The sequence below is a fragment of the Entamoeba dispar genome, genomic scaffold (assembly GCF_000209125.1).
Source record: "Entamoeba dispar SAW760 scf_1105229459123 genomic scaffold, whole genome shotgun sequence".
Taxonomy (NCBI): Eukaryota; Evosea; order Mastigamoebida; family Endamoebidae; genus Entamoeba; species Entamoeba dispar.
This window is the reverse complement of record NW_001853535.1, coordinates 1-27691: the sequence shown is the minus strand read 5'-3', so window position 1 is coordinate 27691 and position 27691 is coordinate 1. Positions and strand designations below refer to the sequence as shown.

Here is a 27691-nt window from a genome sequence, read left to right as displayed (position 1 = left end):
CACTTATGTATTTATAGTGTTTCAAAGTACGATAGCAAATGCTAATGATTAATACTATGAATATTCATAATATTGTAAAAGATATATAAAAATGAATAGAAGAAATAAATAAATGAGAAATATCCAATGAAAACAACAGTAATTAAATAAGTTGAAAAGAAATAAATACATAAATAAAGTAATAATAAACAACATATCATGATAATAATAAGATTATTAATAATTTATTTGGTAAACATGTTTATTGATTCTATTATTTTTATATTCATGTTATTCTAATTATTGTTAATAATTTATATGATATTTTATTTTATTAATTTGTTGTTTATTACTCTTAACAAAGAATCATATTATTTAATCTTTGTATGTTATTGTCTATTATTCTTATCATTATATTCTCTTTATTTCTTATTTGAATTTTAATTCTAAATGAATAAAATGATAATTTGATGATTGTAATAAATATTTTAATTATATTTATTTATTGAATGATTAAAATATAACTAATATATTATATAGATTAAAGAATAAATTCATTCAATATCATTTATTAATAACATATTTTCTTTTATTATCTGTTTATAATATATTTCAATAAAAAATGAATTGTTATAAATTATAGAAATTGAATAATGTATTATAATTAATATACCACTTCATTTATTTGTATCATTCTCTTTAATCGGTTATTTCATTATCACCAACCTTTCTCAAAACATTCATTTTGAATTATCTTATTATATTTTAATTTTTCATGAGAACCACAATTAAAGAAACAAGATTACTCAAATGTTGTAACTGATGATGGTATATTGATATTAGTTAATGATGTACATTCATAAAAAAATTATTTCCTATTTCAATAACTGATGTTGGTATATTGACTGGTGTTAATGATGAATAATAACAAAACATCTCTTCCTCAAGAAGTAACTCTTATTTGATATATTAATTTTAGTTCTTCACATCAAATAAAAGATTTGTCTCAAATTGATTTAACTTCTAATGATATTATATTACTATATTTATTTATAACATTCTTTTGTATATTTTATATATTTGCATATATTTCATTATTCTTTTCTTGTAGTATGTTGAATAATTAAATTTATACCATATTATTTCTTTAAATATTATTCTATCATTAAATATTTCATCATTTCTATTATAAACATGAAATATTTCAATATTGTGAAACAAATTTCTTGAATATTCATTTAAGTGGATTGGATTAAAATGAAATCGTTCATATTTCCTTGAAATCTTTTAATTTCAATTTCTAAATTAATAAAATCATTAATATCATTAAAATACATTGATACTATCATTATTGAATTATTCTTATTCTTCTTTTTTTTTCTTTTATTGTTTTTAATATTGTATAGTATTCTTTGATATTTATTATCATTTCTCTTCTTCATTCCCTTCTTTTTCTATCATTTCTATTATTGTTTTAATATATGTTTCTTCGTTGATTTCTTTATATTCAAATCTTTCTGTGCTTATTTTGATTTCTTTTTCTTGTTTTATTTTATTATTTATTATTATTTCCTTCTCTTCTTTTTCTTCTGATATTATTCTATTGATTTCTTTATTTTCTTCTATTCTATTGTTTATTCTTATAGTTTATTATTCTTATTTTTATCTTATCTCTTTCTTTTTTAATATTTCCATATGTCATTTCTGTATTTTCTATGATAATAATTGGTGTTTCTGTGTTATATTCTTCTGAAAGTATTCTTTCAATTATGTGATATTTCCGTATAATTTGTAGTACAATTAATACTCATTAATACAAATGGTATTGTTTTAAAAAACCCTCAGTTAAGTTGGGTTTTTAATTATTTAATTTCAATAGAACTAATACCAATGACATCGCTTTTGTGTTGATTAGTTTCTTTGTTGCTCTTTTTAAATAAACAAGTTATCATCATCCCTTTTTTTTTACTAATCTTTTTACCAACTTTCTCCATAATATTAACAATCATTTCATTAATAATATTCATAACAAAAATAACAATTTTTTATTTAATTAAAATAGAAAAGAATAGTATGTTTATTTTATGTTATATACCTCATTTTTATAAAAAATAAAAAGTAGAAATGAAAATTAATAATTTTTTTATTAATTTAAAAAAGACACGTCATTGATGTCAAATGTTTCAAAAAGATTCCGAAAAGAATAAAAAGAGAGTGAAAAGAAACTATTAAAACGAAAATGCAAATCTTTGTTAAGACTCTTACTGGTAAAACCATCACATTAGAAGTCGAACCAAACGACTCTATTGATGCTATTAAAGCCAAGATTCAAGAAAAAGAAGGAATTCCACCAGATCAACAAAGACTTATTTTTGCAGGAAAACAATTAGAAGAAGGAAAGACCCTTTCAGATTATAACATTCAAAAAGAATCAACACTTCATTTAGTCTTAAGATTAAGAGGAGGATATTAAAAGGTGTGTTTAGTCTCATTAAAGATTCTTTACATCCTTTTGTAATTGATTTTCAACTTTAGTTTTGAAGTTTTTTTTCTAAGTTAATTATTTGTTGGGGATTTAATGATAACATGAGATGACTATTTTGTATATAGAGAAATGTGGAGATAATGTTTTCCTTGGGTTCAACATAAGAAAGAATCAATAAAATAAAAATACATTCATAAGTATTAACAAAAGTAGTAAAAAAATTATAAAATATAATATTTTAGATAAAAGGAACTTCAAATAAAAAACCATAAAAAAGAAAAAAGAAAAAAAGATCTGATAAGACAAAATAAGAAAGAATGACAACACCAACTAAACTTCAAGTTTCCCAAATGCAAAAGATAAAATGGGTTGCAGAATGTGCAAAAGATTTTGAAGTAGTAGAAAAATTAGGAGAAGGTTCATATGGATCAGTATTTCATGCTATTCATAAACCAACTGGAACACATGCTGCAGTTAAAACAGTTAGAATTGATGGAGACACTACTGATGTAGAGAAAGAGATCGTTTTAATGAAACAATGTGATACTGATTATATTGTTAGATTTTTTGGTCATTTCTTTGTAGATAAAGATTTATGGATAGTGATGGAAATTTGTGGAGCAGGAAGTGTGTGTGATATTATGCATATATTAAATGCAACATTAGATGAAAGAGAAATTCAAATTATATTAAAAGATACATTACATGGTCTTGCATATCTTCATAAAATGCATATGATTCATCGTGATATTAAAGCAGCGAATATTTTAGTTAGTGATGATGGAGTATGTAAGTTAGCTGATTTTGGAGTATCAACAAAGATGGGTGGAACAAATAAATTACAGAAAACATTAATTGGTACTCCTTATTGGATGGCACCAGAAGTTATTTTAGAAAGTGGACATAATGAAAAAGCTGATATTTGGTCAGTTGGTATAACTGCAATTGAAATGTTTGATGGAAGACCACCACATTCAGAACTTCATGCCATGAGAGCAATTTTCTTAATTCCTAATAGACCACCACCTACTTTAAGTGCACCTGAAGAAGTCTCTAAAGCATTTAATGATTTTATTGCTTTGTGCTGTGTAAAAAATTTTAGAGAACGACCATCTGCTTTAGAATTATTAAAATGTGATTTTATGAAACCTAATGGAAATCGTAAAAGAATTACTGATTTAATCGAAAAAGAAAATGAAGTAATTGCTGAATTTGGTTCTAGAAAGAAAGCTCTTGAACAAGGAGAAGAAGACGATGATGAGGAAGATGATGAGGATCAAGATGAAGAAGAAGATACTGAAGAAGATGACACTGAAGAAGAGGAAGAAGATGACGAAGAAGAAGATAGTGATGATGGAGATGACACAATGGTTATTAGAAAATAATAATTGAAAGAATTAAAATCATATTTTACATTTTATTAAGAAAATCCTTTTTATAAAAGTTCAAATTGTTTAGAGTAATTAGTTTAAAAGAACTTTAATTCATTCAAAAAGAAAGGTTTCTTTAAAGAACATATGTAGATTATCTTATTGCTGTTACTTCTGATAAAGAAGTAAGAACAACTTACTAGGTTAAAACAAGTACAAACTTTTGTTTAAAACCTGAAAATGAATATCAAAAATTAACTTTTTATTAGAAAATATTTGAAAAAGAATGAACCAAAAGGAGATAAAAAGAACAAATTAATAATTTGAAGAATTATTGTTGATATTGTTCTTCTTACAAATAAAAAGGAAATTAAATTAAAAAACCTTATTTCATTTGCAAATAAAAATAATCAATTATACATTTCTAAAGAAAAACAAATTAATAAAGAGTATTTGGAATTGAAAATTGATTGCAAAGACTTATTTTAAAAACTAAACAAAAATTAAAAAATTTTGTTCAACATGCAAAATCAAATAGAAAATACTTTTAAAAAAGACGTAGTCAAATTAATATTGAAAAAAAATTTAAATTAAGTCAAGTTATGAAATACAAACAAAACCAAATTCAAAACTTCAAATTAAAGAAAAAAAAATGAAATTCAAAGAATTAAACAACAATTTAACGAAAAATTCAAAAAAATGAATCAGAAACTAATTTAAAAAAAAAAATAAACAATTAGTTAGAAATTCAAATATTTTATGAAATTATTGAAAATAATAAAAGAAAATTATTAACTGAAATTTCTATTAGAACTCAAAAATTAAATGAATTAACTAAAATTGAAAATGAAAATGTTATACTTTATTCACAGGTAAAAATGAAAGATGAAAGTTTTTTAGAATTTTAAATTCGTTCAAATGAGTATATGAAATTTATTCAATTTAATGGAAAAAACAAATTGTTGAAAATGAAATTCAATTAACACGTCTGATTTAATAATTCAAGACTACTATTGATAACCAAACAGACGGATGGGAAAGAATTTTGTTTAATAACTAGTCCTTAGAAAAGGGCATGTAGTTTTTCTTCATTACACTGATAAAGGAGGTATCTCTGGGTGTTATATAAACCAAAAAACAACCAAAGACAATATTAATATTTTTGATGAAGACTATTTCATTTTCTCATTAGAAAAATCATAACAAAGTTATTTCACTAATGAAAGGTATAAAATTAAAAAATGTCATTTTTAAAGGAGTTTAAAAGTTGCTTTCAAAATTTGTGATGATGAATAGTTTTATTCAACTGGGGATATGATACTCTAATTCAATCCTTGTTTGATCAAAGGGTAGATATTCTTTTAATCTTATTTGTAATTATAATAAATGAATAACAGATATTATATGAATTAGAGATAAGAGAACCACTTAAAGTATCTTAACTATTAATAATTCAATTTTATTAATTTATTTTGTTTATTAAAAAGAAAAATAAAAAGTCTAAAAAGTATTCTCCCCGTTCGACACAGAACGACATTATTTTAATTACTTAGGCTTTAGTTGTTCTTTTTAAAGCGATTTTCAAATGTCTCATTCTTCCAGTTCCTTGGGTTCTTCTTCTAAGAGCTTTGTATCCCCATGCATATTGTCTCATTTTAGCATCTGGATATCCACATGAAGCACATCTTTGTTTTTGTAAATGCCATGATCTTTTTCCGCATCTTTTGCAAAGAATATGAGTTTTATTGTGTCTAGTACCTCTGCAGCTGGTTCCCTTAGTCATTCAGTCGAATCAACAATTCAAGTTCAAGGGTTTTTTTGAGATTTTTTTTAAGATTTTTTTCTCAGAAAATAATTAATTATAAAAAATTATATCATTAGTATAGTTATTTGTATTTTATATTAAGACAAAGAACAAATCAAAACTGAAGACTATGGCGAAAGAGGAACGTTCAATCAAGACAAAAGTTAAAAAGACATATTCTGAAATGAAAGAAATTAACGAGATTCAATCTCACTATAATAATACAAGAGGGTTACTTATTAGTCATAACCTTAAAAGAGAACGTGGAAGTAAAAAAGAAGTTAATGACTTATTAGACAGATTTTTAGTAGAAGATGAAAACAAAAATTTTGAAGATAATACAATTAGACATGAAGAAAAAGATGATGTTGACCAACAACTAGCAAAAGAATTAGAGGCATTAAAGAAAAAGAATTTTATTTATGAAACAGGTGTTGAATGTATGTTGTATTGTGAAGTACCTTATGATGCGATTCAAGTTGTTTCACAATTATTTGATGGAGCAAAGAAAGAAAGGATAGTAATGAAAGAAACACAAAAAATTGTACCTTTACAGAAAGTTGATATGGCATCTTCTATGGAAAAACTTCTCAAATCAGTAAAAGAATTATTAAATGAGGTTCATAGAGAAAATTATAACACTTTTGCTATTTCATATAATTGTCGTCATAATTCAAATTATAGTAGAGATATAGTTATTAAAAATGTAGCTGATTTGATGCCAAAAGAATGGAAAGTAAATTTAAAAGACCCAGACGTTACTGTTATGATAGAAATATTTTATAGAGGATTTGGAGTATCTTTTGTAGAAAGAGAGGTTATGAAGAAATATAATCATTTCAATATTCAACGATATATACAATCTGAATAACATTTTTAAAGTAATAATTGTTATTTTGATTTCAAAAAAGTTCAGGTTTTTATTAGAGTTAGAGAAAAATAATAAAAAAATAGAAAAGAAATAAAAAAGAATAATAAAAGAGAGGAAATGAACTCAAATATCAGAAGGGAAATTGAATGAACGCACCAGTCCTTGTTCTTAATACTAATACTAAAAGAGAGAATGGACGTAAAGCACAGTTGGCAAATATAATGGCAGGAAAAACTGTAGCAGATTTAATTCGAACATGTCTTGGACCTAAATCAATGTTAAAAATGTTAATTGATCCACAAGCAGGAGTTACTATTACATCAGATGGAAATTCTGTATTAAGAGATCTTACAGTAGAACATCCAGCAGCAAAATATATGATTGAATTATCAAGAACACAAGATGAAACTGTTGGAGATGGAACTACATCAGTAGTTATTCTTTGTGGAGAAGTATTACAAGTAGCAGAACCATGGATTCAAAAAGGAATTCATCCAACAATTATTATTTCAGGATTTCTTGATGCACTTGAAGATGCATTAAAATCATTACATGAAATATCAACTACAATAGATTTAAGTGATCCTAAAATTGTTTCAGGAGTTGTTAAAAGTTGTATTGGAACAACATTTATGAATACATGGAATGATATATTATGTAAATTAGCTATTGAAGCAGTTACTATTTGTGCAGGAGGAGATTTAATGAAAGCTAAAGGAAAAGAAGATATTGATACCAAAAGATATGCTCGTGTAGAAAAAATTGCAGGAGGAGATTTTAGTGAGTCAATGGTTATTAAAGGAGTTGTATTAAATAAAGATGTTGTTCATTCTAAAATGAGAAGAAGAATTGTTAAACCAAGAGTTGTTTTGTTAGATTGTTCATTAGAATATACTAAAGGAGAAAGTCAAACAGATGTTGAAGTTACAACAGCAACAGACTTTGGTAAATTAATAGAATTAGAAGAACAATATGTAAAGAGATTATGTGAAAATATTATTCGAGTTAAACCAGATTTAGTTATTACAGAAAAAGGTATTTCAGATATTGCACAACATTATCTTCAAAAAGCAGGAATATCCGCATTAAGAAGAGCACGTAAAAATGATAATTTAAGACTTGCTAGAGCAACAGGAGCAAGTATTGTTTATAGAACAGAAGATCTTAAAGAAACAGATGTTGGAATTGCAGGACTCTTTGAAGTAAAGAAAATAGGAGATGAATATTATGCATTTATTTCAGAATGTGAAAAATCAACAGCTTGTACCATTTTATTACGTGGTGGAAGTAAAGATGTTTTAAATGAAGTTGAAAGAAATTTACAAGATGCAATGGCATCATGTAAAAATTTAATTGCTAGACCTGAATTAGTTCCAGGAGGAGGAGCATCAGAAATGCATATTGCTACTACATTGTCTAAGAAAGCAAAGAATATTGAAGGTAAGAAACAATGGCCATATTCATCTATTGCTGTTGCTATGGAAGTTATTCCAAGAACATTAGCAGCTAATTGTGGAGTTGATGTAGTTAAAGTAATAACTGAATTAAGAGCAAAACATATTAGTAATAAAGAAAATTCAACATTTGGTATTGATGGAATGAAAGGAACTATTGTTGATATGAAAGAATTAGGAGTTTGGGAACCATATGAAGTTAAAGCTCAATGTATTAAAACTGCTATTGAAGCTGCATGTACTTTATTAAGAGTTGATGATGTAGTTAGTGGAATTAAGAATGAAAATTCAGGACAACAACAAAATCAAATGGGTACACAACAAGCTACAATGATGCCACAAGTTGAGTAAATCAAATTTTTTTATTTCATTTTTTTTTATTTTTAAATTTATTTTTTAAAAACAAAAATAAAATAAAAAAATGTTTTAAAAGTATCAATTGATAATAAAAAAATTTGATTTAGTTGCAAATTTTTCTCCAGACACAAGAATTACACTTTAATCCAGAACCAAATGCAACTTGCCATACTTTATCTCCTTTCTTTAATGTATCAATTCTTTCAATAAATTTCATTTCATACCATACAGATGAAGATGATGTATTTCCAACACGATAAAGAGTAGCTCTTGATGGCATACAATCTTCATCAGTAAGTTTTAAGTTTTCTTGAAGACCATCAATAATAGCTCTTCCACCTGCATGAATACAATAAGCTTGGAATGTTTCTCTGAAATTAGGCATGAAAGTTTCTTTAGCATCAATTTTTCCTAATTTTTGTTTAATAAAGAAAATAATAAATCTAAACATATCTCTATATGAAATTACTTGTGGCATTAAAATATTCATATTTTGTGTTAATGCTCTTGTAACACATTTTAATAATTCTCTACCAATTTTAACTCCAACTTTACCTTCACCATCTTCAAATTGGAATACTGCATGATATGAATCATCATATTTACCATGATGAATTCTAACTGTTGTAAGTAATTCAAATTTAGCTTTCTTTCTCCATGAATTTTTATTAGATAATAAGACAGCTGCACCTCCCATTCTAAATAATGTATTAGAAATTAACATTCCTTTTTCTTTACCATCATACCAATTTTGTGTAATATTCTCTGTTGAGAAAACAAGTAAATTAATATTTGGATATACATTAAGAAGGTCTCTTGCTAAATCAATAGAAACAAGTCCAGCTGAACATCCCATACCTGCTAAATTATAATTTTTACATGTTTGTTTTAATTTATACATATTCATTAACATAGCTGAAATTGATGGTGTTGGATTAAATAATGAACAATTACAAATAACAATATCAATGTCTTTACTTGGATCAATTCCTGTTTGTGCAAATAATTGATCACAACAATTTTTCATAACAATAGCACATTCTTCACGTGATAATGCCATAGTTGTTTTAAATGGATATTCATGGAATGGTCTTGGTAAATATGTTTCATTTCCAAGTCCTGTTCTATAAAGAAGTTTAGTTTGGAAGTCAATATATTGTTGTTCAAATAATCCACATTTAACAATAATATCTTTTACTCCATCTGCTGTAATTTTAAGATTATCATCTGGCCATGCTACAGCAAAATCAACTAAAAGAACTTGTCTTCTTCTTGTAGCCCAATAATAAACTCCTCCTGCAATTAATCCAAGAATAATTACAAATCCAACAATAAGAACACATTTATTACTTTCTACAAAAATTCCATTACTAACATCAAGGAAACTATACCACGTCTTATAACTTATATAAAGAATTATTATTGGAATTGAATATAAAATACTAGTTACTGTAAAGTCAATTCCTCTAGTTAAAGCTGATCCTCTATTAACATTAGCTTTTAATGATGGTAAAATTTCATTTTGTTCTCCAATTTCTTTTGGATACCAATAATCTTTTAAACTTCTTTCTTTATCTTGTTCACTTGACATTGAACTGATTGTTTTTAAGATGATAAAATGGTTTTTATTTAGATAGATTGTATTGAAAATGTATAAAAGAGCAAGTTCAGTGCTATTTCGCTTGAAAGAACTTGAAAACCCTATAGTTTATTTTTATTACCTTTCCACTTTTTTTTTTGAAATTGTCTCTTTTTTGCTGTCAATTATCAGCTTGCTTCTTCATTAATCGTTTCATAATTATTTCAATATTATTTAGGGTTTTTATTTTTTTTTAAAAGTTAGTTACTATTTTTTATATTATTTATTTTTTTCTTTATTTATTCTATTTTTGTTTCGAATGCTTCATATTATTTGTTTTTCAGTTCTTTTTTATCTTTTTTTAGTTTATCCTAAAAATACTTAACTTTTTTTGAAGTATTTAAAACTCAAAATAATTCTGTTTACAGCGATTATCATTTTTTGACCTTTTTATTAGTTGAATACTGTAACTTTGTTGGTACAAACATCTAAGTTTGGAAGAATTGCTTTTATTTTCTTATTAGTTTTATAATAGTATATAGTATATGAATTAAGATGATTTTATCATTATTATTGACAATAAAAAACAAATGAAAAATATCACTAATTGAAGGGGTTTTGTTTTAATTTATTTATCTCTCTTTTTTAAAAGAAAGTGTAATAAGTTTAATGTGTTTTATAACTAGTTAAGAGAAGTGAGTTTTAGATTAAAGCTTTTTCTTAAATTTCACTCGGTAATTTCATTCTTTCAAGGAAGTATTATAAAGAAGAATGTAAATATAAACATATTTTAATTTTTATATTTGTTAATATAATCATATATTCTTTAATATTCAAGTTAATTATGTTCATTATTCACAAATTAATCTTTCTTATTTTTTATTTTGTCATTATTTAAGATAAAAGACATTATAAGTATTCTTTTTGTTTATTCTTTTTCAGAGAATTTTATTTAGTTTGATCATTACCTGTTGAGACTTTAATAAAACAAGTTATCTTATCTATATTCAATATATTTATTTTTATTCATTAAATAGAATTTTGGTATAAATTGAAGTTATACAATACTAACATAATTTTTAATAATTAATAAATATAATATTTACATAATGACGTTCAGTTGTATTATTAAATATCTTTCTTTTCATAAGACTCAGATTGAATTTTTGTTAAAGTTATATTGTTAAACTTTATTTTCTAATTATAATAATAGTAGTAATATAATAATTTGTCTTTCAATTCATTGAAGATGTTAATTTATTTGAAATGGCTTAAAGATAGTAGTTTAAATTAACAAATACTTTCATCTAAGTTATAGCAACAATTACATTATTGTAAAATATCATCAAAACTAATTCAACCAAAGGGAAAAGAATCAAAAAAGTTAAATCAAATAACAAATCCTTGTAATAAAATGAAAGTATTTTAAAGAAAATATATTTTGACGAGTTAACATGATTTAAAACAAGAACTAATTAGAAAAAAAAATACAAAAAAAATGAAGAGAATATCTCTAAATAAAGAAATAATGAAATTGATGAAATACAAATTATTAAGACTTGGTAATACTAAGAAAAACAAACAAATAATGAAATTTAACAAATGAAAGATTTTATTTATTTAAATGAAGAAAACAAAGATTAAAAAGAGGATAAAATATATTTAACTTGAGAATTTAAGTTATTAAATAGTGAGAAAAAGAATAATCAATTACTTTGTATTATTCATCCAATTAACAATAAGTATATTTTTAAAAAAAAAGAACAACAAATTATTGTAAAATAATACACTAATCTTGAATTATTTTTTAAGTAAAATCTTTTAGACATTAAAACAACGCCCAGGTATGTTAGTATTTTGTTTTAATAAATGTTCACAAGCACAACCATTAAAACACGACTTTCCTAAATCAGAAGGTAAAGAAAGAAATTTAATTTGTTTAAGTGATGTACATCTATAGAAACAGTAATTTCCTATTTTACTGATTGTTATTGGGACTGTTATTATATTCAATGATTTATTTTCTTTAAAACAATTGTCAGGAATTTTACAAATAGATGATGGTAAAATAACCTCTTTTAATGAAGAACATTTTTCAAAACAACTATTACCTATTTCACTAACCGATGTTGGAATGTTGATAGATGTTAATGATGTACATTCATAAAAACAATAATCTCCTATTAATCTAATTGTTGTTGGGATAGTAATATTTACAAGTGAAGAACATTCATAAAAGGAATAGTTTCTTATTTCACTTACTGAAGTTGGTATGGTGATTGATGTTAATGATGTACATCCATTAAAACAATTATCTTCTATTTTATTTATTGTTGATGGAATACTAATTGCTGTTAATAATACACATCCATTAAAACAATTATTTGCTATTTTACTTATTGATGTTGGTATAATAATTGATGATAAAGAAACACAATCACTAAAACAAGAATCACCTAATTCATTAACTGATGTTGAAATAGTGATGTTAATTAAAGATGGACATTTTTTAAAACAATTATTTGTTATTTTACTTATTGATGTTGGTACGTTAAATGATACTAACGAGATACAGCCATTAAAACATTGATTTCCTAACTCAATAACTGATGTTGGAATAATGATACTATTCATAAGTCTGCAATTTTTGAAACAACAGTCACTTATTTTACTAACTGATGTTGGAATATTAATACCATTTAATGATGTACAATTACAAAAACAATTATTCCCTAATTTCTGAATTGTTGATGGTAGATTAATAGAATTTAATGACGAACATCCACAAAAACAATAACACCCTAACTCACTTATTGATGTTGGAATATTAATACCAGTTAATCCTGTGCATTCATAAAAACAATAATCACCAATTTCACTTATTGATGTTGTAATATTAATATTATTCAATGAAACACATGAATAAAAACAACTATTAGATAATTTACTAATTACTGTTGGTATATTAACTAATATTAATGATGTACATCTTTTAAAACAATTAATTCCTATTTCACTAATTGTTGTTGGTATATTAATTCTTGTTATTTCTTCACATGACTCAAAACATCCATCTCCAATTAATTTAACTTCTGATGGTATTTTGTTTCCATATTTCATTCTATCTGATTTTGTATATTCGATATTTTTAAATACGTTTCCTTTTCTTTCATCCTTTAAATATATTGAATAATCTACTTTATACCATATTACTTTTTTAAATATTCTTCCATCTTTAAACACTTTATCTTTTTTATTATAAATATGAAATGTTTCAATATTAGGAAATAATTTTCTTGAATATTCATTTAATGGAATTGGATTAAAATGAAATCGTTCCATATTTCCTCTAAATCTTTTAACACCAACCTCTAAATTAATAAAGTCATTAATACTATTAAAGTACATTGATGTTATCATTATTTCATTATGTCCTAATCTCATTCTTTCTGTATCATTTTTTATTAGTTCTTCTTTTTATTTTAATTTGAACTTACAATATTTTTAAGATGTTTTTTTTTCTTTTTAGAACTTAATTAAATTTCATTGATTAAGGTTCAAACCCTTATTATTTTCCTGGTTCTGGTATTGTTTTCATTAAAATGGTTTAGTTTTAACCATTTAACTATTTAGGAATATGGTTAATGACGAAATATTGTAATATTGTTATTACTAAGATTGAATAAATATAAAAGAGTAATATAGAATAAAGAATAAAGAATAAAATAAGAATTAATAAATAAAGGTTTAATAATTTTAACACGTTATTCAGGTGTGAATTTCTTTCAATCCTTTACCCTCTGCAGAGTTTACTTCTTCTGGTTCTTCTACTCTCTGTATTCTCCACAATGGTCATTTTAGTATGTCATAAGATTTTTCATATTTGATATTACAATATTTTTTACAAGTATTTCCCATGGTATTTTAATTCTTTCACTTCTTAATAATCCAACTATTTCTTTACTTATCAATCCTCCCATTGTTATTACGATTGGAATAATTATTATTCTTATTAACCTTTCTATTTTTATAATATGTTCATGTAATTTCTTATATATATTTATTTTATTTGTAAACGTTTTACTCATACTCTTATCTCTTACTATTGTCATATCTATGATTAACACCTCTCTCTTTTCTTTAAATCTCTTACATAAATATCATGTCTTTTATAGACATTCCAATCATTTTTATTTATTATTTCTTGATTCAAAATCATAAGTATTTTATCTCTATTCTTCTTAACTCTTCTTTTCTTATTATTAATTTCTTTGTATTTTATTCTTTTTTATTTCTTCATCTGTATATATTTCTTATTTAATCTTTAAAGCCATCGATATATATATATATTCATTTTATCATGTTTATTTGTCTGTGATGTTTTATTGATTATACAATTGAGAATGATATGGTCTATTGTTATTTTATAACAGATACTATACATTGAATATTTTGGTTCATGTGTTCATATTGCTTTCATTATTCCAATATTTGTTGCTTTTTCTTTATTTGAATATATTCCTTATAATATTAATTGTTTTCAATATTTTAATTGTCTTATTTTAGTTTGTCATTTTATCTTCAAATCATTTTAAAATTTCATTATTTTCTTATTTCTCCATTTATTGATATATTCTTCTTGAAATTTATCTTTTATATATTTATTATTTTCTTTTTATCTTTCTTTTTTCTTCTTCCTCATTCATTTTTTAATTTCTTTTTTATTTATTCTTTTTCAATTTGATTTATACAATCTATTCAATATACCTTTCTTTTTTCATTTAACTTTATCATATCTCCTATTTTATCCAATCTTTTCATTGTGAAATACATAATTATTCTTATTATTTCAATACCATATTCGTCATTTATACTTTTTAATCCATCTCTATTATTATTTTGATTTATATATAATCTATTGGTACACATTTTCCTATTATATTTCTTTTAATCATTTCTTATCATTTTATCTATTTCTTTTATTTTCATAATTGTTCATTTAACAACAGAACCACTAATATATGAATTTAGGTATTATTTCTGTATTTATTCTATTAATATAATTCTTATTATTATCATTTCATTTATTTATTCTTATCATTCTTTTATATTGTTAATTATTTTCTTTATACATCATGATTCATCATTTCTTGTAATTTAATAAACTCTTAAATATTTATTTGTATGTGTTTTCATCTACTAATGGTATAGTATACATGTTATCTGGGATAATTATATTTCCTCTTTTTAATACTCCACATTTATTTATGGGAGATAATAAGAAATAATAAAAGAAAAAAAGAAAAATAAAAATGATTTCAATCAAAATAATCAAAATTCTTATTTTTATTCTTTAATTCTGAACCATCATTGTATCTTCTTCTCTTAAATATTCTCCTAAATCTCCTTGATTATAACAAACAATCCCTGTTGCACTTAATCGAGAATATTCTACTGATGAACATGCTGTTGTTCCAAATCCAATTGCAATATCATTTTCATTAAACATAACACATCCAATATTTCTTGCCATGTTATCTGTTATTTTACTTATTCCATTTTTAACTAAATGATTTCCATATAAAAATGATGTTTCTGCTTCTGCTTTGACCCATATTTTGCATGAACAATATTGTGCTAGATATGGTAATGCTGTAATGTGAAGTTTAAATTTCCCTGTTTTAGTGAATTTCCCAAAACAAGTACCAAGTGTTAACAGATTATCTCTTCCAATTGTTGTTGCTTGTTCTGCAATACTTAATCTCACATAATAAACTCTATCTTTTTGTAGTCTAAAACAATATTCTTCATTTTCATTGTCTATTAAAAATCGAATGTTTCTTCCTATGTACTTAGCTAATTTCTCAAAAAATGATTTTGTTTCTTCATCAGTTAATGGTCTCATTCTTTTCTTTTTTTTTTATTTCTTTTTTTTTATTTTTTTAAAGGGTTTTAATTTCTATTTCTTCTTTCTTTTTACAATTCTTTTTTTTAATTTGTTATTTATTCCACAAAATTATTTCTTTGCTTTTCTTCGTTCTTTTTGATTTTCTTGTTATTCTCTTCTTTATCACTTCTACTTATCTATTTCATTTCAATATTTACACTTAGTATTAGCTTTTAGTCGTATTCTTGCTTATCAACAAACTTTTTCTATTGTAGTATTTATTTCAATATTATAAGTTATTTCAATTTATCTGTTTTATACAGTTAGTGTGCTTGCATTGTTATTTGCCATTCACTCTTTGTGTTTTTACGCTATTTTATTGTTAAATAAGAATTCAGGTGTTACTTATTGAAAAATGTAATGTTGTAGTTATGTTTAGATTGTTCATTACTTGGTTACTCAATGAATAAAGTTTTTAATGATTATTCCTATCAGAGCAAGTGTTGGTTAAAGAAAATTAGAGTGAGTAAATAATCAAAACAAAGACTGGTATTTGGTCATAACACTTAATTTGATATTTTCTAAGATGAAAATATTAAATTGTTAGTTATTTTTAAAGTTGTTAATTAATGATTTTTAAACCAAAAAATTTGAAATTTGTTATTCAAGCAATTCATGAAAGAAATAATTGATAAAAAGAAGAATTTTATTCAAAGAATTGATGTTGAAAAATCGTTTTCTTCTATAAATAACCAAAAAATAACATGAACTAGAAAATCTAAATTCTTAAACGCTAAGTTAAAAGTAAACTATAATAAAATAGAAAAAGAATAATAATAATAAACATAAAATTTCAAGAGGTATATAAAAACAACATAGTTTTTAACTAATATCATTACAATGTCTATTATTAAGAAGTCAACTAAATCTATTAGTGAATCAACTGATAAGAAAAGAAAATCAGTTTCTAATGAGATTAAAGAAAAAAGCTTTATTATTGGATGTGTAATAAGATGTGGTATTAGTTTAGAACTAGAAAGAAAAACAAAGAATGATGAAGAAGGGCTTCAAAATTTTAATATTATTTCTGTTTGTGATGAAAGGATTCAAGAAGAAATTAATAAAAGATTTAAAGAGTGGGAAAAATTCATACAAGAAAATAATGAAGAAGTAGAACAAAGAGATAAAGATAAGTCATATCAAAATATTAATTATGAGACTTTACTTGAAGAATTAAGTAATTATGGAAACCAAATTAATTATAAGAAAACAAGAGGAAGTAGTAAAACGGTTAAAAGAAAAAGGATATCAACATTTAATGGAATAAGGCAAGAAGAAATATATGAAATTGGAGAAAAAGTCAATAAATATCTTATTAAAGAAATTAGAATTGAAGAAGGTAAAAAGAAAAAGGAATGTAGACAAGTTATTAATGAGATTGACCCTAATATTATTATTACACCATTATTTAGTAATTTTAAAGTATATTGTTCAGAAAGTAATTATGATAATGAAAATTTTAATCAAATAGAACAAATACCTGATTATTATTTAAGTAATATTGTTCAAATACCTGATTATTATTTAAGTAATATTGTTCAAATACCTGATTATTATCACAATGTGAGTTCAGTTAATGTACTACCAAATAATTGTTGTACGGAGGATATGTTTTTACTAAACCCACAGGTTCCAAGTCTATTTGAACAAACAGGATGTCCTAACATTGATGAATCAAACTTAAAATCACAGTCAATGTGAGAGAAAAATGACAAGAATAAGATATTTGATGTGATTTACTTTACTTAGACTGTAGTTATATAACATAACATTTATTGCAAAACTCTTTTAAATCTATTAAAAGAAAACAAAAAGAGTAATGAAGTAAATGTTATATATAAACAATCTAAGTACAGCAAATATAATTAAATTTTTATTCTTTGTTTTTATCTTAGTTTTAATAATATATTTTAAATACAAAGATAAATGGATATAATATTTTATATATTTCAATATAAATTTATTTTATTTTAAATTATTATTGATTCATATATTTTTATATTATTTTTATCAATATAATTGATATTATTTCACTTTTTATTATACATACTCATTATTAACACTTTTCAAATGATAAAAAATAAGAGAAGTTTAACAATAATCATCATTTCATCTGATTGTAATTTTCATAAATAATAGTAGAACAAAAATATTTCATAATTAAATAAAATGAACCAGAATCAATATTTTTATTATAATTTAATTTATTATTTGAATAAGAAATTAGAAATTATTTTACTATTCAATTACTCATCATTTAATATAATTTCATTTTATATTAACTTTATTTTATTTAATTCATTATTTTTATTTGAAAGAATGAGTTAGTTTTAACACTAATGATTTGTTTATTATAGTCAATAATAGTGTTTATGAGACACCCATATTGTAGTATTATTAATGATTATTTTTATAAGCCATTTACAATTGATTTGGTTACTATTTTCATTATTTTATCAAAATTTATTTAACATTAAGCAATTGATTTTATTTTAATTAGATATAACAATAAAACTTTATTCAGTAAAAATAATGGTATTTATTTAAAGACGAATGTAAATATTATTTTCTTTTATCACTTTTATTTATTCTATCAAAGACCATCATTTATTTCTAGTTTATGTTCATTAATATAATTTGTTATTCCATTATTGTTTCTATATTCTTATTTGTTAGATTTATACTTTTATATTCTATTTGTTATTTTACACTAATAAAGATTAAGAATATTCATTGTTAATGAATCAGTTCAATAGTTATTCTGTTCATTTATTATTTTTATATTATGATTTTATTTTTCTTATTATTCGAAGAATTTTATAAATAAGTTAGTTCATATTATTTAATATCTTTTGTTTTCAATTAATTAACTTTAAAAAAAAAAAAAAAAAAAAATTAAAACAAATTCAATATTATTTGAATTTCTTCATAAAAACAACCAAAAGTTGTTTAAAAATGATTTATTCATAATGGTATATATTTTGAATAAACCCGCATTTTTCAAAGGAAATCTCTGACAGATAATCTGGTTGCAAATAATCACAGTTTATTTTTGAGAAACAACTGATATCAACAACATCTGGATTATTTTGTGGCATAGCTTCATTATAATTTAAATTCTCAAAATTCATCAATCCTGGATCTACATTAATTAATGATACATTATGATCAGTCTGTGTGTATTGGTTGTCAATAAAATGCGAGTCTATATTATTATATGATAGAATATTTTCCGATGAACCACTATGGCTAATAATATCCAATTCTTGTTGTAAAGTTTCAGCGTATTTATTTAATTGTTGGAATGGTTCAGATCCAATATATGAACAATGTTCTAATACTTGAGAACTAATATGGTCATTAATACAATTAAATTGATATTCATCAAAAATTGAATCTTCTAAGAACTTTTCTTTTGATAATTTAATGTTATTTTGATCATTGATATTAGTGTTAGATATTTCATTATAATAGTCTTTATTCCCAACAAAAAGACCTTTTGATTGATGTGTATTTGTTTTTAATAAATATGAACAAAGAAATTTATATACTGGAGTTCCAATTTTTTCTAAAACTTCTTCATTCTTATAAACACCAATAACTTCACCATCTTTATTCACTAAAGGAAGTTCTTGATATTGTTGACTAGTAAGCACCTTTTTTGATTTTTTTGTGTAAAGTAGTTTAGTATTACGCCCAATATCTTCATATTTATTATAATATTCATTAAGAATATTCATAATAACAAGTTCATTATAATTTAATTTCTTTTTATTTTCTATTTTGTCCTCAATTGGTGTTTTCTTTATAGGAATTCCTTCATTATCAAAGTTTAATTCAACAATTCCTTTTTCTGCTTTAATTAAATCATATTCAAGGTTTTCATCAAACATTATTACCCCATTTTGATTCCATATTTTTTGAATCGGGAAGAAATGATCTAACTTTCCTGCTATTCTTTTCTCTTTTGAAAAAAGAAATGACCATCCTTTAGTTATCAGATAATAACACCCAGATAAGATATACTTTCTTCTTTTATTTGTCGACTGTATTTTCATTAGAGCATGTAGATTGTTTTCTTTTTGGGGTTTTGTACTTTTAATCATTCCTTCTAACTTATATTAAATAAAAATTGAAGTTCTTTTTACGTTAAATAACTACTTTTGTCAAGCCAATTCAATAAACATCATTGGTCTTGTTATATGGAATAAAAGAATAGTTTATTTATGATTTTTTTGTTGATTTTTTCTTTGAAACTTTCAATTCCTCTTTCATTTATACCTTTTTTAAATTTGCAAAGTAGAATGATTATGAAGAATTTATGATTTACTTATGAAAAATAAAGGGTTAAAAAAAATTATGTCTAATATTATCTGTATTATTTTAATTTTTTGTTGTATTCTTAAAAATCAAAGAATTATTTATTTTAATTTATTTTATAATAAAAACTTTCTATATAAAACTAAAAATATTTATAATTATTTATTTTTTATTCTTTTGAACTAAAATCAATTTAACATTCTATAATTTTATAAGAGATAAGATTACATAATTCTTTTTCTAGTGTTATTTTGTTTCTTTTTTTAGTTATTAATTCTAAATTTAATATACTTCAAAAAAATTATCAACATAGTAAAATTTTACTTTTTTAATTGATAGTGTATTATTATATCTTATATTCAATAACATTTATTATATTTTAAAGAATATTGTATTCTCAGATAATTAAAGTATGACATTATATCTTTTTATCTAATAAATTGATAAAGATGTGTAAGTATAGATTATTATAATCTGTAATAGGTTACATTTTTTTTAAATTTTCATGTTATTTATTTATTTTTGTTAAAATTAATATTTTCAAAATGAAGTTGATGTATACCCCCTAAATAATAAAAATATATTATTGAATAAAATATATTATTCTCTAAAATAATAAACATTGTATTGATATTTATTGTCATATAATGATGTTATATTCTTATTTATAATGTTATTTGTTATTACTATTTAACATTACTTGATTTAAATTCAAACTGATGAAACCAATAATTTAATACAATGAATTAAATTAATATTAATGTTATTTATACATATAAACATGTTATTTTCTTATTTCTTAAAGTATTATTTAATTATATATTGATTGAACATATTTATTCAATGATTTTTTTTTTTGGTTTCAATTCATTGAAAATTATTTGAAGATTTCATTTTCTTTCATTATTGTTCATAATAGAAATGTTACTAAATAAAAAGACATTCAAATTGTCTATATGATAATATCAAAACAATATATCTTTGATTTATTTGATTCTATTATTCAATAAATGATAAAAGTTAAACTCTCTTTTAGTTTAGTTAAATAATTATTTTATATTAAAATAAGCGTATTATTTTATTGATTATATTTTGTATTTTATTTGTGTATAATTTTTTATTGTTTTTCATAGTGAATTTATGTTTATTTTAATCTTCATAATTTGAAAATCATATTATTACAAATACTAGAAATATATTCTACAATAATTACTAATATTCATTGAGAAACTAAAAGATTGTTTTCATTAATAGATAATTTAATGAAATAAACTGGTATCAATATTTTTATTGTTTATATTATTTAACAAGATATTATTTTGTCAAAGAATAATATTAAAATAAGTGTGGTTATTCTGTATTCAAATATGAAAAAGTAATTTGTTTTGTTTAAATGGATGAGGATTAACTGAATTACTCTTCAAAGATGAGTTAAATTATAATAATGTTCTTCTTATTAGAGCTTTACTTAAAGATATAACAATTAACAATTCTCATATGATATTGTAATTTTTGATTGTCAACTAAAAAATGTTCAAAACTAAAAAATAGAAATTATAAACAAGAAAACTCAATTTACTTATAAAATAAAATTAAATTAAAAAAAATAGAATTCTCAATATTAAGTGATGGTTTTCAAAAAGAGTTAATAGGTACAACCACTCTATGAAATGAAAATAATTCTAATTATTATTTATTAAGTCTTCTACTCAATTAATTGTAATCATTCATCTAATTATTACAAAACACCTCTATACATAAAATTTAAGTTTATTAATCAGTGAATAACGAAATCAACAAAGAATAAAAGTATAAAACAATGATTCAATCATTTAAGTAATATTGTATTTACAATATTACAACCTACGAAATCTATCATAAAATTAATAAAAAGGATTACCCAAATGATCAGTACAAAGGATTATATTCCTTCTTTTACAAATTAATTAATTTATGTTGTTAATATGAACGTATTGAAAAGAGTCATCAATAACTAATAAATTAAGTGAAATGATAATATAAAATAAATTAAAATATTCTGACAATTCTAGATAAAGAGATTCGAATATTGCATATTAAAGACACTAAATAAAATTCTAAAATATTTACATTCTTCAAATTCACTAATTATATTCTGGTTATGATATTGCATTTGGTTAGAAAAACATCTTATTCAATATTCCAAGAATATTAATGATTATTATTTATGATAATGGAATATCATTGTTAATAAAAGAATAATTATTTATAATGATAGTATTATTGTTAGTTAGGATACAAATGTATTTAATAATAAAGGAATATCAAAGAAAAAGGGTTAATAGTTGATGTTAAAAAGAATATTAGCCCATAGTAATACAGTAGTAATTATATATTCTCCTTAAAAATAAAGAAGAATTTAATACTCATCAAAACCAAACAAAAAATTAAATAATGAATATTTAAGTCAGAGATATCTCAAATACTTTATTCTAGAATAAATAAAGAAGAAAAAAAAATCACAAAATTCAACAACTAAAAGTTAATAATAAGCTACTAATTGTTGAACAAACAATTCTAAAGTAAATGAATGTGATTAGTTAATCTCCACTGAGCAATGAACATAGAAAATATTCCATACCATAATTATTTACTTTTTATTAATTTTATTATCTTCATCAGTAATAATGAATTTTACGATAAAACTAATAAAATAAGTATCAGCAGATCTTGTTTTCTCTACTTCACTTTGTACAGGTGAGATTACGTTATTCACTCTCTACAGATCCTTGATCATGAGGTAATTCTATATCTTTATATTCACCTCCATGATCTCCACAACATTTCATTAATTCTTTCATGTTTTTAATTATTATATCTTTTACCATTATTTCATATGGAATTATTATACAATGTTCTTTTAACATTATTACTGACTCTTTATTAAATAATCAATTTGTTGTTATTACCACTGAAATTACTTTCATTTTAGTTTATTAATTTGTATTATTTTGAAATGGAGAGTTCTATTCATTTCAAGTTTGGTAGTAAATACTAGAATTATCTTCTTATCACATACAATTTTATATCATTTATTATTTATATTTGTTTTATTTTATCTTCTATATATAAATATCTAGTCTTTTATGAAATATTCATTTTTATTACTATTTGTTGATTCCATACTATGAATACTTCATTATTTTATATTCTTATTTTGAATTTACCCATTTCATTTTTATTGAATATTAATTTTATTTTATTCTATTTTATTTTATTCTCCATTTTATCTTCATTCATTATATTTATTTTATATTTTAATTTATCACATCTCTAGATATATTCTCTTATTATTTCATGTTTATCAATTTATACATTCTTATTTATAATATAATTTAATAATATATATTCATTTGTTGATATTTTATCATTTTAAATATTACATCACTTTAATTTATTATTTCATGTAATCAATACTTTCTTAATTAATACAAATATACTATTTTCTTACATTAATTTTAATTGTTTATAATAATTTCTTTTTATATTGATATTCTTCTTTCTTCTACTTGTTAATTTCATATCATATCATTTTCAAATTATTTTATTAAATGACTATTTATATTATTTAATTTCAATTTATTAATATATATTTCATTATATTTATTATTTAAATATTTTATTATTATAGATGATTCATTCTTATTTTGTGACAATATATATTTCATTAATTTCATTTTTATTAATTCTTTTATCACTTGTTTTATGAAATCACTTCCAAATTCATTTCTTATTCATTTTCATTATCTCTTATTTTATTATTTCCATTCATAATACATTATTATTCTTATTAATTCTAATTCATTTTCATCTCTTATTATTTCATCATTATGATATTATATATTTTATTTATTCTTATCATTATTTTATTTTTACTTATTCTTATTCTATCTTATTTATTAATTTCTATTCTTTTCTTCTTTATATTAATTAAATATTCTATTTGTTTAATTTCATATTTTATTATTAATATATTCATCTTTATATTATTTATTTTTCATTATTCTTTTAATTCTGGTATAATTCTTGTTATTTAATAATTATTTTAATTTATTGGTTTTTCTTCTTAGATTATTAATTTCATCATTTTGATATCATATAAAATCATTTTATTGATATTTAGAAATATAATATGATATTTTATATATTTCTTTTTTGATATCTTCTATATTTTCATATTCATACTTCAATTCTTTATTCATCTATTTATTATTTTATCACATGTTTTTTTATTGAAATAATAATTATATGTTATTTTATTTATTTATTTTTTATTTTCTTTTATTATGTCTTTTTATTATCTATTTTATCTTTCATATTGTTTATCATTATTTATTTTAATTTATTGAATATATTTATAATTATTTATTATATTTATTGTTATTTATATTATCTTTTTCTTGTTTCTTTCATTATTTCATCTTTTATTCATTTCTATATATTATTCTTCTTTACTTATCTTTATTCTTCTGTATTCTATTATCTCTTTAATTTCTATAATATCCAATTTTCATTTTAATATTATATTTAATCAATAACAATCATTTTTATCTTCTTTTCTTCTATTTCTGATTGTTCATTCGTTCTTCATTATTTCTTCTATATTGATATTCTCTCAAATTATCTTCTCCAGTTCTTCTAGTGTCATTCTTAGTAATTCTTCTTTCCTGGTTTGAATTACTCATTCTTGTATTTGTTTTATTTTCTTCCGGGATTCTTCTTTGATAGTCCACTTCTTCTCTTCTATAATTATTCCAATTGAACCATTTCTTTAGTACTTCTATTTTTATCAGAGATATTGTTCTCTTCCTCATTTTGTTAAAATTTACTTGTTAAATATATTCTTCATTAATGTTGTTTTCTTTTTCTTCTGATAGTTTGACAATTTAGTTTTCTTTTATTGTTTCAATCTTATAATTTTCTTCTTTCTGTTTCTTAATTTATCTTCTAATTCCTTGTTTTTTCTTCTTTCTATTTCTATTTACTTGTCTTTAATTGCTTTGTGTTTTTGTTTTTTTTTTCATCTTTGTTATTTCTTCTTCTTGTTGTTTAATCTTATCTTTTGTTTTCTTCTTCCCTTTCTTTCTCTAAATTCCCTTTCAGTGTTCGTCTTTGTTCTTCTTTCTGACAGACTACAATCTAATGTTTACTATTCATTCTTTATATTTTTTATCTTCTTTTCTTCTCTCTTTTCATTATTTCTTCTTTCTTTTGTTTTTGTATTTCTCTATTTCTTCTATTCTTCCTTCAATTTCTTTTATTTCTCTTTTATATTCTATTTGATTTTATTCTTTCCCCTTTTCATATCTTTTTATTATTTATTTCTTCTCTTCTTCTATATCTTTTTCTTGTTCTTGTATTGTTTCTTCTTTTCTTTAATTTTTATGGATATTTCTTCTTGTTCTTCTTCTTTATTAATTAGTTTCTCTTTCACTATCTTTTTTATCTTTGCAAATCTCTTCATCATTTCTTGTATTATTTTCTTGTTTTCTTGTTTTGTCTTTTCTTCATTGTCTTTTCTTGTAATATCTTTTACATTATTTATTCTCAGAATAATATTGATTAAACATTTTACTTGAATTATGTTATTTGTGTTATAATAATTACTTTTCTTTTTATTATAACTGTGATTATTTGAAATGTACTATTGTATTTATAAATATGATAATTAGTATTAAAGTAATTATGCTTTTATTTTGTTGATAATGATTATATTTATATCCTTGATAATATCTTCTAAATCTATTTGTTGGTGTACAATTATTTATATTTGATTTTCGTGAGATTCTTGTGCTATAGAAATAGATCTTATAAATATACAAGAAGAATAAATAAAATACAAAAAAAGAAATAAATAAAAGAACAAAAGACAAACAAAATATAATAAATTTGAATAAATTTGAATAAATTTGAATAAATTTGAATAATAATAATTTTTGAAAGAAAAGAAATAAATAATGATTAAATGATATAAAGAAAGATATAAAAGAAAAAGAAAAAACATAAATATGAAAAAAAGAAATAATAATAAAAATAATAAAAAGTAATAAATAAAAGAATAAAATATAAAGAAAAAGGTAATAAGAACAAGAATAATTTTAAGAATAAATTATTAGAAATTAAAATAAATAAATAAAATAAAGAAAAGTATGATAGTTATAATAATAATAAAAAATAAGAAGGCCCCGTAGCACAGTCGGTAGTGCATCGTACTTATAGAAAAGAGAAATGCGAGGGTCGCGGGTTCGATCCCCGCCGGGACCACTTTTCTTTTTTTTTATTTTATTAATTAATATTATTAAATATAAAGTACAATCTAAAAATTGTTTATCATATCAAAATATAATAATTATAATTATATATAGATTAATTAAATTAAAAATTATTATGAACTAATTAATGATAAAAGAAGTTATAATTATAAAATTAATCATTATAGATAAATAAATTAAATAATATATTTTTCAATATTATACTTCATCTTATTGTTATAAATTGATAATATCACTAATAATTAAAATTATATGATTTAATATAATAAAGTATTGATATATAAAACAAATGATAATATATAATTACAAATAATACTATTATTTCTTATTTATTATTAACATTTTAGAATAAAATATTTATTCAATTATTATTTATATTAAATATTTTCAATTAACTATATTAATTATTTTTGATTATCTAAAAATAATACTTTCAATTAATCATACAATGTTATAACTACTTTTAATTTTTATTTAATATAATTATATTTCTCTATTTTTTATCTTAATATTTATATATTATTATTACTTTTTAATAAACATTCAATTCATAAATATAAATCATAATTTAATTTTAGATAATAATTTAATATTTCATAAACAATATTAATATAATTTTTCTAAATTATTTGATGATAACATATAATAAAAATAAATACTTTTTCTAATGAAATAAAATTAAATTATTTAATTTTAAATTCAATACAAATATATTAATAATATTAATATTTATAAAATTATAAACATACAAAATGAATAATTAAATAAATATAATATTTTATAAAAAAAATTAAAAAATATAATAAAAATATAATACAAAATTTATTATTGATTAACTTATTATATTTAAAATTAATTATTCTTAAATTTTATATTTTCTAAATTCTCTTATTTATTCAATTCAAAAAGTGTCAAAATGAATAATATATTAAATATTATTATATAAAATAAAATTATTAAATAACAATACAATAATAAATAAATAAATTTCAATAAATCATTCATTGTATATAATTGATTATTAAATAAAAAAAGAATATTTTGATATATCTAAAAATCAATAAAAATAAATCAAAATCTATCAAAAATAAAAATATATAATATTTTAAATAAAATAAACAATAAAAAAGATAATTTTATAAAATATCTTTAATATTACAATGAAAAAAATTAAATTATTAAATAAATTTAATTAATACTTCTAAAATATTTAA

The 27691-nt window shown here is 21.6% G+C and overlaps 10 protein-coding genes across 10 annotated transcripts, besides 70 other annotated features; 5 read left to right on the top strand and 5 right to left on the bottom strand.

The window, feature by feature from the left end:
* The first annotated feature begins 77 nt into the window (after positions 1–77).
* Positions 78–192: a microsatellite.
* Positions 193–201: 9 nt separating this feature from the next.
* Positions 202–230: a sequence feature (AT_rich).
* Positions 231–241: 11 nt separating this feature from the next.
* Positions 242–406: a microsatellite.
* A 50-nt stretch (positions 407–456) lies between these two features.
* Positions 457–651: a sequence feature (AT_rich).
* Positions 652–754: 103 nt separating this feature from the next.
* EDI_102220 (uncharacterized protein) lies at positions 755–1732 on the top strand (the record flags this gene model as incomplete). The annotated part of the gene is made up of 2 exons (XM_001735400.1): positions 755–791; positions 1386–1732. 2 exons carry the CDS (start codon positions 755–757, stop codon positions 1730–1732), a joined length of 384 nt encoding a protein of 127 aa, XP_001735452.1.
* Positions 1009–1061: a sequence feature (AT_rich).
* Positions 1098–1154: a sequence feature (AT_rich).
* Positions 1284–1460: a microsatellite.
* Positions 1336–1480: a microsatellite.
* Positions 1503–1664: a microsatellite.
* Positions 1733–1991: 259 nt separating the features above from the next.
* Positions 1992–2138: a sequence feature (AT_rich).
* A 549-nt stretch (positions 2139–2687) lies between these two features.
* Positions 2688–2785: a microsatellite.
* On the top strand, positions 2782–3849 carry EDI_102210 (serine/threonine protein kinase, putative; the record flags this gene model as incomplete). The annotated part of the gene is made up of 1 exon (XM_001735399.1): positions 2782–3849. The coding sequence occupies one exon, from the start codon at positions 2782–2784 to the stop codon at positions 3847–3849; it is 1068 nt and encodes a 355-aa protein (XP_001735451.1).
* Positions 3700–3809: a microsatellite.
* A 465-nt stretch (positions 3850–4314) lies between the features above and the next one.
* Positions 4315–4349: a sequence feature (AT_rich).
* A 49-nt stretch (positions 4350–4398) lies between these two features.
* Positions 4399–4428: a sequence feature (AT_rich).
* Positions 4429–4546: 118 nt separating this feature from the next.
* Positions 4547–4629: a sequence feature (AT_rich).
* Positions 4630–5277: 648 nt separating this feature from the next.
* Positions 5278–5332: a sequence feature (AT_rich).
* Positions 5333–5682: 350 nt separating this feature from the next.
* Positions 5683–5740: a sequence feature (AT_rich).
* A 28-nt stretch (positions 5741–5768) lies between these two features.
* Positions 5769–6509, top strand: EDI_102200 (uncharacterized protein; the record flags this gene model as incomplete). The annotated part of the gene is made up of 1 exon (XM_001735398.1): positions 5769–6509. One exon carries the CDS (start codon positions 5769–5771, stop codon positions 6507–6509), a length of 741 nt encoding a protein of 246 aa, XP_001735450.1.
* A 60-nt stretch (positions 6510–6569) lies between these two features.
* Positions 6570–6631: a microsatellite.
* A 24-nt stretch (positions 6632–6655) lies between these two features.
* Positions 6656–8314, top strand: EDI_102190 (T-complex protein 1 subunit gamma, putative; the record flags this gene model as incomplete). Its single annotated transcript, XM_001735397.1, has 1 exon — positions 6656–8314. One exon carries the CDS (start codon positions 6656–6658, stop codon positions 8312–8314), a length of 1659 nt encoding a protein of 552 aa, XP_001735449.1.
* A 3-nt stretch (positions 8315–8317) lies between these two features.
* Positions 8318–8420: a sequence feature (AT_rich).
* Positions 8421–8423: 3 nt separating this feature from the next.
* On the bottom strand, positions 8424–9911 carry EDI_102180 (3-ketoacyl-CoA synthase, putative; the record flags this gene model as incomplete). Its single annotated transcript, XM_001735396.1, has 1 exon — positions 8424–9911. The coding sequence occupies one exon, from the start codon at positions 9909–9911 to the stop codon at positions 8424–8426; it is 1488 nt and encodes a 495-aa protein (XP_001735448.1).
* A 229-nt stretch (positions 9912–10140) lies between these two features.
* Positions 10141–10273: a microsatellite.
* A 400-nt stretch (positions 10274–10673) lies between these two features.
* Positions 10674–10733: a sequence feature (AT_rich).
* Positions 10734–10971: 238 nt separating this feature from the next.
* Positions 10972–11004: a sequence feature (AT_rich).
* Positions 11005–11720: 716 nt separating this feature from the next.
* EDI_102170 (uncharacterized protein) lies at positions 11721–13343 on the bottom strand (the record flags this gene model as incomplete). Its single annotated transcript, XM_001735395.1, has 1 exon — positions 11721–13343. One exon carries the CDS (start codon positions 13341–13343, stop codon positions 11721–11723), a length of 1623 nt encoding a protein of 540 aa, XP_001735447.1.
* A 237-nt stretch (positions 13344–13580) lies between these two features.
* Positions 13581–13659: a sequence feature (AT_rich).
* A 290-nt stretch (positions 13660–13949) lies between these two features.
* Positions 13950–13970: a sequence feature (AT_rich).
* A 4-nt stretch (positions 13971–13974) lies between these two features.
* Positions 13975–15169: a repeat region.
* A 4-nt stretch (positions 15170–15173) lies between these two features.
* Positions 15174–15258: a sequence feature (AT_rich).
* EDI_102160 (60S ribosome subunit Biogenesis protein NIP7, putative) lies at positions 15253–15804 on the bottom strand (the record flags this gene model as incomplete). The annotated part of the gene is made up of 1 exon (XM_001735394.1): positions 15253–15804. The coding sequence occupies one exon, from the start codon at positions 15802–15804 to the stop codon at positions 15253–15255; it is 552 nt and encodes a 183-aa protein (XP_001735446.1).
* Positions 15804–15843: a microsatellite.
* A 6-nt stretch (positions 15844–15849) lies between these two features.
* Positions 15850–15968: a microsatellite.
* Positions 15969–16596: 628 nt separating this feature from the next.
* Positions 16597–16640: a sequence feature (AT_rich).
* A 46-nt stretch (positions 16641–16686) lies between these two features.
* On the top strand, positions 16687–17547 carry EDI_102150 (uncharacterized protein; the record flags this gene model as incomplete). The annotated part of the gene is made up of 1 exon (XM_001735393.1): positions 16687–17547. One exon carries the CDS (start codon positions 16687–16689, stop codon positions 17545–17547), a length of 861 nt encoding a protein of 286 aa, XP_001735445.1.
* Positions 17548–17703: 156 nt separating this feature from the next.
* Positions 17704–17763: a sequence feature (AT_rich).
* Positions 17764–17782: 19 nt separating this feature from the next.
* Positions 17783–17890: a microsatellite.
* Positions 17891–18034: 144 nt separating this feature from the next.
* Positions 18035–18161: a microsatellite.
* A 452-nt stretch (positions 18162–18613) lies between these two features.
* Positions 18614–18654: a sequence feature (AT_rich).
* Positions 18655–18720: 66 nt separating this feature from the next.
* Positions 18721–18741: a microsatellite.
* Positions 18742–18806: 65 nt separating this feature from the next.
* Positions 18807–19952, bottom strand: EDI_102140 (uncharacterized protein; the record flags this gene model as incomplete). Its single annotated transcript, XM_001735392.1, has 1 exon — positions 18807–19952. The coding sequence occupies one exon, from the start codon at positions 19950–19952 to the stop codon at positions 18807–18809; it is 1146 nt and encodes a 381-aa protein (XP_001735444.1).
* Positions 19554–19624: a sequence feature (AT_rich).
* A 241-nt stretch (positions 19953–20193) lies between the features above and the next one.
* Positions 20194–20340: a sequence feature (AT_rich).
* Positions 20341–20424: 84 nt separating this feature from the next.
* Positions 20425–20550: a sequence feature (AT_rich).
* A 104-nt stretch (positions 20551–20654) lies between these two features.
* Positions 20655–20707: a sequence feature (AT_rich).
* Positions 20708–20732: 25 nt separating this feature from the next.
* Positions 20733–20786: a sequence feature (AT_rich).
* A 135-nt stretch (positions 20787–20921) lies between these two features.
* Positions 20922–21024: a microsatellite.
* A 183-nt stretch (positions 21025–21207) lies between these two features.
* Positions 21208–21288: a sequence feature (AT_rich).
* A 158-nt stretch (positions 21289–21446) lies between these two features.
* Positions 21447–21510: a sequence feature (AT_rich).
* A 235-nt stretch (positions 21511–21745) lies between these two features.
* Positions 21746–21775: a sequence feature (AT_rich).
* Positions 21776–22179: 404 nt separating this feature from the next.
* Positions 22180–22204: a sequence feature (AT_rich).
* Positions 22205–22223: 19 nt separating this feature from the next.
* Positions 22224–22806: a repeat region.
* A 418-nt stretch (positions 22807–23224) lies between these two features.
* Positions 23225–23281: a sequence feature (AT_rich).
* Positions 23282–23396: 115 nt separating this feature from the next.
* Positions 23397–23471: a microsatellite.
* A 53-nt stretch (positions 23472–23524) lies between these two features.
* Positions 23525–23587: a sequence feature (AT_rich).
* A 75-nt stretch (positions 23588–23662) lies between these two features.
* Positions 23663–23832: a microsatellite.
* Positions 23718–23911: a microsatellite.
* A 21-nt stretch (positions 23912–23932) lies between these two features.
* Positions 23933–24092: a microsatellite.
* Positions 24047–24221: a microsatellite.
* Positions 24222–24234: 13 nt separating this feature from the next.
* Positions 24235–24355: a sequence feature (AT_rich).
* Positions 24356–24460: 105 nt separating this feature from the next.
* Positions 24461–24593: a microsatellite.
* A 1-nt stretch (position 24594) lies between these two features.
* Positions 24595–24734: a microsatellite.
* A 388-nt stretch (positions 24735–25122) lies between these two features.
* Positions 25123–25294: a microsatellite.
* Positions 25295–25372: 78 nt separating this feature from the next.
* Positions 25373–25555: a microsatellite.
* A 1-nt stretch (position 25556) lies between these two features.
* Positions 25557–25739: a microsatellite.
* A 96-nt stretch (positions 25740–25835) lies between these two features.
* Positions 25836–26209, bottom strand: EDI_102130 (uncharacterized protein; the record flags this gene model as incomplete). The annotated part of the gene is made up of 2 exons (XM_001735391.1): positions 25836–26012; positions 26081–26209. The coding sequence occupies 2 exons, from the start codon at positions 26207–26209 to the stop codon at positions 25836–25838; spliced, it is 306 nt and encodes a 101-aa protein (XP_001735443.1).
* Positions 26016–26138: a microsatellite.
* Positions 26174–26343: a microsatellite.
* An 18-nt stretch (positions 26344–26361) lies between these two features.
* Positions 26362–26383: a sequence feature (AT_rich).
* A 92-nt stretch (positions 26384–26475) lies between these two features.
* Positions 26476–26594: a sequence feature (AT_rich).
* Positions 26543–26839: a sequence feature (AT_rich).
* Positions 26618–26907: a sequence feature (AT_rich).
* Positions 26908–26938: 31 nt separating this feature from the next.
* Positions 26939–27010: a microsatellite.
* A 17-nt stretch (positions 27011–27027) lies between these two features.
* Positions 27028–27135: a sequence feature (AT_rich).
* Positions 27136–27144: 9 nt separating this feature from the next.
* Positions 27145–27299: a microsatellite.
* Positions 27300–27427: a sequence feature (AT_rich).
* Positions 27428–27611: a microsatellite.
* Positions 27612–27691: a sequence feature (AT_rich).